General features: G+C 40.5%; 1 protein-coding gene across 1 annotated transcript in view; it reads left to right on the plus strand.

The window, feature by feature from the left end:
* LOC107187839 (dipeptidase 1) overlaps positions 1-14194 on the plus strand; it is a 104051-nt gene that overhangs the window by 76143 nt on the left and 13714 nt on the right. The window contains exons 6-8 of the mRNA XM_015576020.1: positions 37-213; positions 1060-1144; positions 8348-8423. Of these exons, the coding sequence (XP_015431506.1) occupies positions 37-213; positions 1060-1144; positions 8348-8423 (338 nt within the window). The remainder of the gene's footprint in view (positions 1-36; positions 214-1059; positions 1145-8347; positions 8424-14194) is intronic.

Raw genomic sequence — 14194 nt, forward strand, 5'->3', positions numbered from 1 at the left:
TGAACAAACATTCAACCGATCGTTCTACGTTTTCAGAGTATCATCCTCGAGATGAATCGGCTCGGAATGATGGTCGACCTTTCGCACGTCTCCGTGCCCACGATGCTGGTCGCCATGAGAACCTCCAAGGCGCCGGTCATCTTCAGCCACAGCAGCGCTCACGCCCTATGCAATTCCTCGCGAAACGTCCCTGACCATGCACTGCGACGTTTGGTGAGTTACTTACACGTACTGATGATTAAAGAAACCGTTGAAACATGTTTACCACTAGAACTACTAAAGCGTTCGACATGACTGATACTATAATATCAACGATGGATAAAATACTTTAACAATGCATTTTCTCAAAGCTTTTATTGCAATATAAAAATGAAGAAATTAGTTAATTTGTAAATTCGTATATTTCTACAAGTTTGCAATATTTATCGATCGGATGGAGATAGATATAAGTTTATCGTAGATAGTTCTATTGTTAAACATCTGACACCAGAGTCTAAAAAATTCAGGCTGAGTCTAATCCCAGCAAGACGTTCAAACTGAAAGTCTGTTCCAAACAGTCTGATACTGATAACCTGTCGAACTCTAAACAGTTTGAGGATGTTACAAACTCCAAACAGCCTGATGATGTAGTAAACTCCAGACAGTCTAATGACGTTGCAAGTTCCAAACTCTCGAGCCACTGTACTTCAACGTTACCAAACAGTGATAAGAAAATCCATCTCTGTTTGGCAACTTCACAGCACCGAGACTCGGGTGTTTGGAGTTTGCAACGTCATCATACTGTTTGGAATTTGCAATGTCATCATACTATTAGGAGTTTACTACATCATCCGACTGCCATCATCATAGGAGTTTAGAGTTTGAAACGTCATCGGACTATTTGAAAGCAAACTTCACATCGAACGCCACACCATGATTGAAATCAACTTGAACTGTTCAGACTCCTCCTTAACCCACCACTATTCACATCGATTCCTCTCCACCATTTTGGATCTAAGAGGGTTACGAGTACGGAAGAATCTACAACGAAAGAGTGACTCTCACCTTTTTCTGTTTCAGGCGCAGATCAATGGCATAGTTATGGTATCTTTCTACCCCCATTTTATCAGCTGCGGCGAGAAATCGACGCTGGAGGATGTGGCCGGTAAGAGCTCTCGAAACTCGTTTCGCGATACGTTCCGCGGGAATGCATGCTGTTCGTAATACCGTCGTAATTCTTGGACGAAGTTCCTTTTAGATACGCGAGGAATTGATAGTTTCACGGAGCAGTTCGGTATTTCTAGGAACAAATAGGGGAGTGAAATCGATAACGAAAAATAATGGAAAATATTTACGTCGATGCAGATATCGATTGATTCTGCTTTTTCTATAGCGTTATGATCATAATCTGATATCTGATGGAAGATAATCTGATGATAACGTGATCTTTCATAACCGCGTTATATTCCTTTTTATGCAGTATTTACTAACGACATACACCGGTGAAAATTGAATCTAAGATGTATATTGGAAATTAAAATATGCACTTTAGATTCATAACTGAATAAGTAATAATTAGAACAACCGAAGATGAACGTGTTTCTATATCTATAAGGTTCGTAAAAGGGGCAGTTTATTGAACAATTGATAAATTAACGAATTTCTTTATTTACAAATTACAGTAAAAGTTGCGAAGAATCTAAGAAAATAATTTTCACAACAGTTTACGAACCAATCATTTTAACTGCTTTGGTAGTTTTAGTGTTCATTACTCGACTATTACTCAAATATTATTTCCTAATTTTCAACATCTAAGGCAAACATGATTCACGATTCAATTCAATAACACAAGAACTACCAGGATACCCGTGAACACATTTCACATTTCCAACAAAAACCCGCGAAAAAATCCTAACGAAAAATTACAGCCCCGTTTCCAAGCTTCCAACTACCAGAAACAAAAATTCCGTTGAAACTCCACGGGAGCAAAAGCGCAGCGCCGAAAGCTGTGCAATCAGGCTGAAATCCATGTTTACGCTCCCCCCATTTCTTCTCATACCGGTATCCCGAAAATCACCACCGCCCCCAGAAGTCACGACCGTCAATTAACGGACCACCCGGTATACCGGTGGCGCTCCTTACGTTCCCGTTCATATCCACGCGGGTGGAATCGGTTCGAGGCGATAAAATTCCCCGGTTAATTCTTTCCCTGTTCTGCTCCAATCAAGGCCGGCGTCGCCCTTTGCTCCTCGTAGCTTCGACCGAGTTGCTATCACCGTCCCATATTCTAGGATAAAAGCTAATTGAAGGGGACGCCGGAATCACGTCGAAATTCTTCCCCTATTTTGCTCCCTCTCTCTCTCTCTTTTCGCCGCCTCGCCTTCCCCGTTAATATGGTTTCCTACGGCTAAGCCACACGGCTTTCTGTCGGCCGGCATCTGGAGACCGCCATGGCATACCTTCCAAGGAAAACGACACCATGGGAGAAGATCCGGGGATAACCGGCAATTTTCTTATACTCCGAGCTTGTTCTCGCCACGACGTTCCGATCCTACGAATGGCGTATAAAGAGCAATCGCGAGGGAAAGATCACGTGGGACACTAACGGTAATGTGGAGTGATGATGGAAGGGTGGGAAATAACTCACGCAAGCAAATCTATATTCGAGGATAATTTTTTTTCGGGATGGATCTTTACTTCTTAGGTTGATTGTGGAAGGTCGAATAGGGTTGCATTGGGTCGCTCGGAAAGTTCGTAGCGAGCACAGTGTCTTCGTTATAAGAAAGTCTCGATAACTGCTCGAGAAGGTCTCTACGTTAAACGATTTTACTTTACCCTGACTATAGGGAGGGTTCCCCTTTGGGACCAGTCATGGGAGTAATGTAACACTTCGTACTAAATTTTATGAAGTTCAGAAACCATGTTGTTCTGTTATAAATACTCGCATTTGCGATACCGAGTTTCGAGCATTTATCGAAAATCTTACTGTACCTGTTTACTGGAACAAGAGTAACTCGTTTGATCTAGTGAACAGTTATGAATGTAATTGCTGTACACGTTATTTGTCGTTCGTTTTGTTCTCTAAATAAGTCACTTCACTACACACACTCAACTTTCACAAAAAAAAATTCACAATAACTCTTGCAACGATTTGTTTATATCATTCCAGGTAGAAATTAACAAGACAGTCCATATTCGGTCATTGTTTCGGGTGTATGGAAGTAACTAATTAATGTTTCGCGAAAATGACAGAAAAGTGATTGACCATATTTCATATCACAACGTCCAGGAAATTGCCAGTGCAATCATACTTAAAACGTATTGGGAACAGTCATCCGCAGATTGCCAATCGCAACCAACTGCAAACCTGACCGTCTACGAACGACTGCGCTTTCGCGATAGTTTAAAACCATTGCTTATTTCAATTATTCGAGTTTCCTGAAAGCAAACATAGTGCAGCCCACGTCATCGCGTTCTGTAAACAAGCGTCGAATAGAAATGTTAGTTCGCAAGAATACACACAGCCGTGTGTACACATAGTCAAACGCTACCCGTATTCCTATGCGAGCGTATGGATTTCGAAAATTGGAAACGAAGCTAGGTAACGCATGCAAACGCACGTCTCGACGCGGAAATCTTTAATCCATCTTTCTTGAATATTCTGAATCGCGTGGATCCGGGGAAAACTCGAACAATTTGGAAGGGAATAATTGGAAATGAATAAAAATTGAAATTTTATTGAAATAAGCGAAAACCGTGTGACGAGGGAGCATATCTTTTTCCTTCGATGAAGGAGGTCTTAGGACGTCTGCACGATTAATTTATACAGTAAAACCTTATATAACAGGGTACTTCTATAACTCCAACTTAAATTGCTACTGCCCACGTATAACACGATTAAGGGAGAATTCTACCAAATCTAACTAAAACCCCCCTTAAGTTTCTCTACACATATAATGAAAAAACTACACGTTTCTACTGGTCTAAATTGAAATAAAATAATTATTTTCTATTATATTAGAAAAAATTTCTTTATTTACTTTTAACTTCTTGCTCTCTTTGTCCGCTATAACACGAAATTCTTATCTTCTCCGTTATAGGAGATTCTACTGTAGTACGGTCCAACATATAACGAGGTCGTAAAATCGGTAGCACATCAAAGTAAACACGTTATGGTCACCAAAACCGCAGAAAATCGATCGTTAGATCATCCACGTGTCAGAATAGAACGGTTCGCTCCTCGACAACAATTGAAACCGAATACGGACGTCCTTTGGTACCGAGAAACCAGCTTCGAAACGCGTTCCATCGGTAAGGTTTTGGATATCGCCGATGCTCCGACTAAAGATCGTTTATCCGTACCCGAAATTGAAATACGGGGGCAAAAGCAAATTTATACGACCTATTCCCCCCGCTGCGATTCTTCCGCGGCGCGAAAATGAAAAGAAAAGAAAAACCGTGAAAGGGCGAGCCCTCATTGAACGCGAGTGTGGAGGGAACAGTGGCGACGAGCAATTGCACTTTCATATCCGCGTACACCCTTTGTGATTCATGAGAGGCGCGAGCCCAGGTAACTTTAGAATTTCAACGTGAACACCGTGGAAACTTAGCATTTCTCCTCAGACCCCAATTCGCCTGGAATACACGTTCCCAATGTGCGACGGAAAATGTTCTGCACGTTTGAAATAATGCGGGATCTACGCGACTATCCCGGAAATTATCGTTTACTAGGCTTGGGAGCTAGTTGAAGTTTCGTTGGTGGATTTCTTGAGAGGCAATTGCCATTGCATAGTGAACCGAACTGTGCGTATAATGTTGCTTTTTACGGTAGAAGTGGATAAAGTGCCTGGAGGGCACTATAATTGAGTTGCACTACTGAACTCGTGGGGAGAATGGTGCACGTATTTGGTTCCCTTGGTATTCGAATTGGAAAGTGCACTCCAAGAGAACAATTTGGAATCGTAATGTGAATAGAAGAAAAATTGTGATTCGTGGACGCGAACGACACGAGCCCTCCCGTATATTCAACAAAGTAACATTCGATCAGAAGTCCGGATTTGAAAATTCCCTCGGTGAAATTCGATCTCCCTGGGGTTTGTTTGCGCGACGAATTCTCACAGCCCTCGAAAAGTGAAATACCGAACCGGGGATTACGAGTTTCATGCGATCCCGCGTTAACCTCTTCGCGCCTGTTCCAACCCTGGGAATTCCGAATGCGTCCGACAGGAGGCAAATATCGTCGCTGAACACGAATGGAAAAAAAAAAGAGAGAGAGAGAGGGGAGTAGGGACCAGAAAGTGAGAAAAAGCTAAAACACCACTGCCAAATTCTCCTCCAGGAATCAGGGAATTTTACTCGTGGTGTGTCGCAATTGCTCCCAGCTTCCCCTCTGGCCAGGGATATACCAGGTGTGTTTTAAAAGTAACGAGACTGGTTCCCTAAAAATATTTATTAACAAATCAACGACAAATTAACATTGTTCCCTTCAAAATAGTTCCTTTGCTAAACCCATAGACCGCCAGAGACATTATCCCTACTCTTAGAAACACTGCTTGAATGTCTTCAACTGGAATTGCTTTCGGTTGGTCTGCAACAACATTTTGTATATTGTCCTCAGTTCTAGGATGACAACCTTGGATATTGATTTTGGGAACGTGGAAAAAGCCACATGGACTCAGATCAGAGAAATGAGGGATAGGTGGAATCCCAATAAATAGCTTTATTGACCAAAAACTCGTTCGCATAAAGTGTAATGTGCCAGGGAACTGTTTGCTCCTGTTATGATGTAGAATCCAAGACAATTCTCTGTGATCAAAGTTTCGCCCAATAAAGGTACTTGTGTGGTCCCACGTCCACCTTACTCCCCTAATCTAAGTCCACGTGACTTATTCTTAGTCCTGGTCCTCAAAATGAAAACCCATCTCAAGGAGTCGTTATCTTGGAACTGTGGATGACATCTAAAAGACCAACCGAAAACAGTTCCAATTGAAGACTTCCAAGCACAATTTCCAAGATTTCGAACAACGTCTTCAGCGGTGCATGGCTTCCCATGGGAACCATTTAAAGGGTAATAATATTGCTAAGTAATTGATTTGCCGATAACTATTTTTACAAAACCAATCCTATGATTTTTCAGGCACACCTCGTACGTGTCTTTACGGACTTGTGCGCGCTCGTGCGAAGTCCTCCCACTCGTTCGTAAATCTCGAAAGTGTCGCCGGAGGTCCGACGATAAAAAGCGTTCGTGACTCTGAAGAGGGGAACCGATAGGGCTGATGAAATAAGTAATAAGGCAACGAACGACGACACCGGACTGCCTGATTAAATTGTAACGTCCGTTTGAAACTTTTACCCTCTCGTTTATTTCTTTTCCCCGTCCGCGTCGCCCGTTCGGTGTTTTATTAGACTGTGTAACGAGCCCGTTCGAATTAAGGCAAGGTGTACCAGTGAATAGAAGAACGAATCGTTTGACCTGCTTTTCAGATGCGAATAGAACGGAGATAGATTAGGGAATAATTATGTTCAGGGTAGACCGATAATCTTCGAACACCTGGAACATCTCCCGTTATTTTTAGGAAGATGAAATATCTTTATTTAGAAAAGTTGTACGATGCCGAGGGTGCCATAGTATGCCACTAATGATTTTTCTGACAAGAGATTCATATTGATATTTACATACTCAGGTTCAAAATAAATTACTAAATTCAGTTTGTTATCCCTTCATCAGAGATGGATGGCATTCCGAACTTTTTTCAATTTTTTATTTATGAAGGTCACATCTACCTTTCCAATTATTAGTAGACTGCGGTTGTATTTAGATTTTTATGGGCTAATTTACAAGAACTGGAGTCAAAAAGAAATTTATTTATTTTAATTACCATTCCATCAGGTTCGACGTAAAATAATAACCTCTTTAAACTTTATCAAAATGCTTCACAAAGGGTCACTATAGTCGCCCGTGGTAACGAAAGGTTGACTAATAGCGAAAACTTCTTAACAGACACTTTTGTTTTAAGCAGCGAACATTTCAATCCACCTTGGTGTGTACATATAAAGATAATTTAAACAGACAGAAAACACACAAATTACCAAGAGACACAGTAGACAAAAGATTCATATTAATCCTTGTAACATTTACGATTGGTCTTCAAAGAAACAATTAAATTTACTTTTTTTTTTCCATTAGAGAAGCAGTTTCAACTTTTTTTTTAGATTATTTATTTGTAAAGGCCGAACTACCTTTCGGTTATTAGTGACCACGAAATAGTACAATATAATACTGTTGCACTTTGTGGCCCTTATTGCAGTGTTCGGTTCACAGAGAGTGGCTATAGTCGCCCATAGAAACGAAAGGGTTAATAATCGTGGCGCTCGAAGCGACGCGGTTTCCAGCTGCGTGCACGCGTATATCCGCGACGTTCATGTGCCCGTAGTAATGCAATTTTCACGGTGTACTCGATGTGTTGCGCGTCAAATGCACCGGGTTTACCTTTCGCGTGTTACCGGCGTTTGCACTTACCGCGCGGAAGACGCGCGCGACTGCTGTCTTGTTTGCGAAGCAGATTCTCGCCGAAACGTCGGATGCACTCAAAAAATTCGTCGACGTTTGGTTCAACGAACTGTCAATATGACTGGGGAAGATATTCGTTCCTTTTACGAAGCTGGTAACCCTTTCTTGGATACTTTGAAACTGAACGATTCTCGTGGACGACACTGGCTCGTTGATCGCGATCGTTGCTGATGAATCATTTTCACGTACTTTCTGGAAATACGTTTTTTTCTGTGTAACACGTAATTAAATTATAACTTGAATTTTCAAAGTTTTATTGAAGTAAACATTATTCGATAGTGACATTGGACTGAATTCGTTGGACGTATACCTACTACCATTCATAAGTACATTTGCCATTCCATCGAAGAAGCATTTACTGTTTCGCATTTTACATATCACTTTCGGATGATTTGGTAAAAAATTATGAATTTTGTTTGTAGTCGTTATTGTGAAATAAACTAATTCTGTTGAGAAGTTGGGCACATTTTTAGTGATGTCAGTTTAATATGGATGGCCAAACACTTATGAGTGATTGTAATTAAATTAATTAAAATTAGCTGATTTAAATTAATCACGATATCAGCACAATAGTAAAAAGGTGGGCAGTTGTTAAAAATTTGACTACACAAAATTTCTCAATAATCACTTACTCTACAAATCCCTAAAATCCATAGTCTAATTGGAAAGAAGCCAAAGTTCAAGAATTACTCATCCAGCTATTACGAACCTCGCGACACTATCTCAGGAAAGCTTCGCTTCGATGCAAAAATACAATCACAAAAAAATAATATTCCCCGTTCTCTTTGTCTGTTGCAGCGCACATCGATCACGTAAGGAAGATCGCGGGGATCGACCACGTCGGGATCGGAGCCGGCTACGACGGAATCAATCTGTAAGTCCCATCCCATCCCACTATCGTACAATTATTTCCACGGACTATACTCGAAGCTAATAAAAATATGCTTACACGACTCTTACGGCGTTCCTGTGCGCGCGACGATAAATCATAACGAGCACACACCGTGCAGCACGCGCGGCAAACAAATGAGCAGGCTTTAACGAACGCACGGTGAATTAGTGCTGGAAAAAGAAGCAGAACGGTGTAATTTCTCTCTCCTCGAAACCAGAAGGCCGCCTTTTCTGTTTTCTCTATACTGCACCGCGCGATTTACGAGGTCCACGACCGTACACAACGCGACCATAAAGCATACGTATGCCCCGTTATATTTACGTCTCCTCGAAGCGTTGACCAGCTGTCCCAATAAAAATGTAATACAACGGAAGTGAAACGTACGACACGGCGTGCTCCGGTTGCTTGACTGTGGACACCACGTCTTCTTCGAGGAGATTGCGTTGCGCCGCGACGTTCCCTTTGAAATTGTTTTTAGAGCCTGTCGACCGGTAAATTTATTCCTGAGCCATTCTGTCGACAACAGATTCGATGTCTCCGAGGGGACGAGTAACTAGGGTTTCGATCGAAGGATACAGGTACTTTCGATAATTGTCCGTTAACACGTTGAGTGCCACAGTGAAAAAGGTCGTGCATGGTCAGACATAATTATGTTTCGTTTTTTCGATCGTCAAAAATATACAGGGTATCTCAAAATAGGCTTGAGTTCTTGAAATGGGTAATTGCTGGGGTGATTTGAAATAACTTTTTCTTTGGCGAAAAAGTTCTCCGAGGTTTTGTTAACGAGATATTAATGAACAACCCCGACCAGTCAGAGTATCGGAGGAGTCCGCGGTGGCAATTCTAAACGACACAATTTAGTTCAGGGGTGTAAAATTTATATCTCTAATACTAGGGAGAGTGTAATAAATTATCTAGTGTAGGTAGAGCCTACCATCCTTGGAAAGCTATCAATATATTTGAAAGCAGAGGTCTGAAGGGGTTTACTACCTAGTTTCAGACCCTCGATCTTTTACACGGTAAGCACTCAACTGTTCCCCCTCTGATTTTGAGATAATATTACAGAATTGTTCGTACACATCCTTTTTTTTTTTGCTGTCCACAAACTATTGGACGTAAACCCTCAATAATTGGAAATATATAAATTAAAAACAAATATGTACCTTCTCGATCACGCTACAAGGAATACACAGTGAAACAGTTAATTAAATTAATTGAAACCTACAAAAGTTAACTGTATTCCGTTTTTAGAGAACATCGACAGATCGTTTAATTGCCTACGTCGTGTGATACGTGAGGCGAATTGTTTGTAGCTTTCAAATTATTCTCTGTCCACATAGAATATTTCACCATTAGCAACAACAGTTGGTACACTACCATTCTGCTAAAGTATTTCAAAATCAGAGAGCGACGAGTTAAATGCTTCCTTTCTAAGATCGATAACGCTAATATATTAAGATCGTCATTGCAAGTATTAAGTTCGTAGGGAAAAAATGGCCGTTTCAGCATACTAAATATGTAGAGTTTTTAAAATCATTTTCATGAGATAACAGAGATAAGGGTTTGTAGAATTTAAAATTAAAACTGTACAAAATTACAATCAGACTGCGGAAGTTTATGCAAAATCAAAACTTTACATACTGATATCTAAAAATCAAAATGGAGCTGGAGTTTGAATTCTGTAGTAAAGACTTTACTACGTTGATAACATATAAATAGGATTCAATTTGACTGAAACGTTTATTTTATTGTATTTTCCAAGTTAAGAGATGTTATAAATACACAAACATCCACAGTCTAATTATAACACTGCAGACAATAACGGCGATCCGCTATTTATATCCCATCGAACCAATAATTCCACCCTCTTCTTCCTAATACCCGAAATTCCATGAAAAATCCCAACGACTGTACCATCAAGAACGAAAAAAAAAAACGTATCGGGCTTTAAATTCTGTCTTAATACTCCCAGTATGCCGATTTAAATCCCATTAAAAATAATTGCATCATAAACCAGAGAGCAGAAAATTCCCAAAATCCCAAAAGCAAAACCGCCGAACCCGCGTGTTTCGTTCACGTTCGTATCGCGTCTCTTCCGCGAACAAAAAACGCACAAATATTTAATAAAATACAATCGCTCCGGGGGAACGACGTGGGCAGGGATATGGAATCGAACGAAACGTACGAGAAAACCCCATCCGTTTTGTTCCTGTTTGCAAAACGGCGAGAAGTTACATCTGCCCGAGGGCTGAAATCGGACTGGTCGCCATTAAGCCGGTCCCAAAAAAACATAAAAAAAAAAATAGAAAGAGGCGTGCTAGCCAAAAGGGTAAAAAGAGAGCGCTCGGATAGCAGCTGCTAAAAAGTTGTCAGGTTTTCCGAACCTCGCGCGAAAAACACGCGTGGGCGTGGCGACCGTTGGGAAACAGGTGAAAAAGCAACCGAGACCTCAACGAACCGCGAATTTGCATATCGAGCAATAAAAAGGTTAAAGGGAAGAAAAATATATCGCCGTGTCGACGATCGAATCGTCCCGGATAGCAAGGCTCTCGTATGTTTATAGGTGTGCCGAACGGATTTGGACGGGGACAAATGATTGTTAACAAAACGATGAAATTTCTATCCGAGAGAAAAGAGAGGGATTGCGACGAGTGTAGGTGGAAAGTGTAAAATATTCGAAAGGTATAGAATTTCTTAAATTGTTTTGAATGAATAGCGAAGGTTATTGTGTGTAGAATTAAAATACATTGTGAAAATCAATGAATAGTACAACATTACAATATTACAGACACGAACGGTTTGTTTATAAAATGAACATATTTGTCATCGACAATCGTCCATATTGAATAGATGAGAACAGCTCTCAAAGTCAAGGGTGAAAAATCTATTTAATCGAATATCTCTGAAGTTACTTTACCTAGACTATAAACGTTAAATTAAAAATTCCAGTCTCAATATTAAGAGCTGTTTTCCCCCTTTCAACGAGAAAGATTGCCGATAAAGAAATATGTGTCAAATATTCTTCAATGGTTTATCTCTGTGCCAAATATAAAAATCGATAGGAGGACGTGATATTATCGAAGTTCTTCGCCAACACTTGTGGATGGATTGCAAATGTTGAACAAACAACGTCTGGATGCTTAAGCGAAGAATAATTTCCCTGGAGCACTTTTCTTAGGAACAAAAATGATCCTACGAAAATTGAGATCGATTTTCACCATGTTCTTGGCCATGTGATCTTGATATTTCTTCAAATGGGTTCTCCAAACAGACAAAACACATCTTGTATGAGCAAAATCTATACCTTTACAAAGTAATTGCAAGAAATAGACGACAACAATCAACTGACTCGTATAGGTGTTCTCAATGATCGTAATGGTTTATCCAATCTTCACCAAAATTGATAATTCCCATGTCGAGAGATGCACTCTACTAAATAATTTCTCAACAAATATCATCCACGTCGAAGCATTAGTAACATAAAAATATCTAATTCTACATTTTCAGCATGTATATATTTTCCTGCAGAACCGCCCTCTTTCGTGTCGCAACACCAATTACAACCCACCCTGTAACCCCATCCTATGTATATTACCCAATTTGTATTCGTTTCAATTACGAGTACACAGCGGTACGAATACTTTGTACCATCAGCTTTCATTGCGATTTACAAATTCGAGTAATTAAAAATTACAAAGGGACGACAAATATATTTTCTCTGCGCCGTTACCAGAACCCTTTGACCACCGAGGCGTGAGCGAAAAAAATTCACGTGTACGTTGTAATTGTCCAGAGGAAATAGAGTACGAGAGGCAACGCATTCGGCGTTGACAGAGCCAACGAAAGGAATCTGAAGGGAAAATTTCGCATCGAAATGAAAACAATGTCCGATTTCTTCCCTCCCTCGTCTAGGGTTAGCGCCTAAGTTCTACGAACAACCAGCACTACCAAGGAGGCGAAATTAAAAATTTCACCGAGCTCCGTCTGAGAAACCCCAGGAATTTTTTCGGTGAAACCTACGGAGCTCTCGAAAACATTTTTCAGCCGTGTCACTCGGATACTCGAGACCATTCGAAATTTTCCCGCTGCAGGCTCGCGTCGAGGGGGAGGCAAAATTGAACGCATCCGGCAATCGACTAGGATAAATGCGCCCCGTTTTCGCGACACGAGCAATGATCGATCAATTAACAAGCGGGACAATTTATCTTCCCGAGCGTGTTTTTCATTTGTCACGATGCTTAACAGGAAAAAGAATGTCATTAACTGGACCGGAAAATCGGGACATTCGACAACAATGAACCGTGCAAATTTTAACGACTATCGGGACGTCGTCTCGTTGAAATACTCCGCGGGGGAATCGTTAGACACGGGGTCGTGGAAACTGATCGAAAGGGGACGTTTGTTTTTAGAATTGTTAAGGGGTGGGATCAATGTACCGATCTGAAGAGGGGCGTATTTTTCTAAATTATTTGTGCAGAACTCAATTAATCGAATCTATTGATACTTTGTGTGTATGTATTGAGGCACAGTTAAACTATTAATTAGCATTTTTTTTATTAATTTAAGCGTACAATTTTGTACGTGAAATGTCCTCAAAACCAAGTCTGCAAAAAAAATTCCTGTGACTGACGTGCGTGATAAGGCCATTCTAGTTATCTCGAATAAAAAAGAAGAATTATTTCGATACGTTATATTTGTAGTTAGAGGATGAACCTAGCTTTACAATTCTAGAATGAAAATTGCACGATAATTCACAAGTTGAAAGTCAGGCAACGAAAATCTTGATTTTTTTGCCCAAGTACTAACAAAAAAAATATAATTTGTTACGTTTTAATTACTTTTTTAAAGTTCATTCTCCAATAACATATATCTACTATAAGGAGGCAAATTATCAAGGTTAATTATTTTTCTAAACAAAGAAAAAAGACCAATTTCGCTTTAAAGTTATACCGCTAGACAACGACACTACAAATACTACTGGGTAGTAAACTGTAAATATAATTATACAGTAGGAAAACTACCGTTAAACTAATTCCAAACAAATTTTCATCCCCTGAAACAACACGGTCGGTTTCAACGCAACATTTAAATAACCGATTCCCAGTCTGAATAATCCTCTTCCGCGAAACTGAATTTAAAAACAAAACAAAAACGGACGACAAAGCCGGTATTTAATTATTTCCACGAGAAGGAAATGGGTCAGACTCGAAATACCTCGAGATATAATAGAGGATCAAGTGGAACGGATTCGGATGAAGTCGATATTAACTTCCATCGAATTAACCGGGGCTTTGAACGAACGTTAAAATTCATATTATCCAAAAGCTCGTACGAAGCTAACCGCTAAATTCCGCATAAACCGCAGGCAAGCAACATTTTAGCGCGTTCGTTCGAACAACGGTCCCAATAAATTCTTTGTTCCGGTGGAGGGGGGAAGGGGCGGTACATCGAAGAATAAAAAAGCAAGCCAGGTGAAAGAAAGAGTTTCATCCCCCTTACAGTCCACCCTCTATTTTCGCTCTTCGTTCCAACCCCAGTACATTTTTATGGAAATTTCGTATTACGGCTTTTTTATATTTTCTCTACCCCCACCCCCTACGCCCTCCAACCCCATTCTCCACCCTCCACAGCTCTCACGGTCTTCTATAAATCACTGTCGAGTACCTGCGTCGAGTACATTTTGTGCGCGGCAGAGAGACTGGCGGCGAGTCTCGATCCCATCGATACGAGGAATAGTAAGAAGTAAAGGGAAA

Source organism: Dufourea novaeangliae, unplaced genomic scaffold (genome assembly GCF_001272555.1).
Source record: "Dufourea novaeangliae isolate 0120121106 unplaced genomic scaffold, ASM127255v1 scaffold16, whole genome shotgun sequence".
NCBI lineage: Eukaryota > Metazoa > Arthropoda > Insecta > Hymenoptera > Halictidae > Dufourea > Dufourea novaeangliae.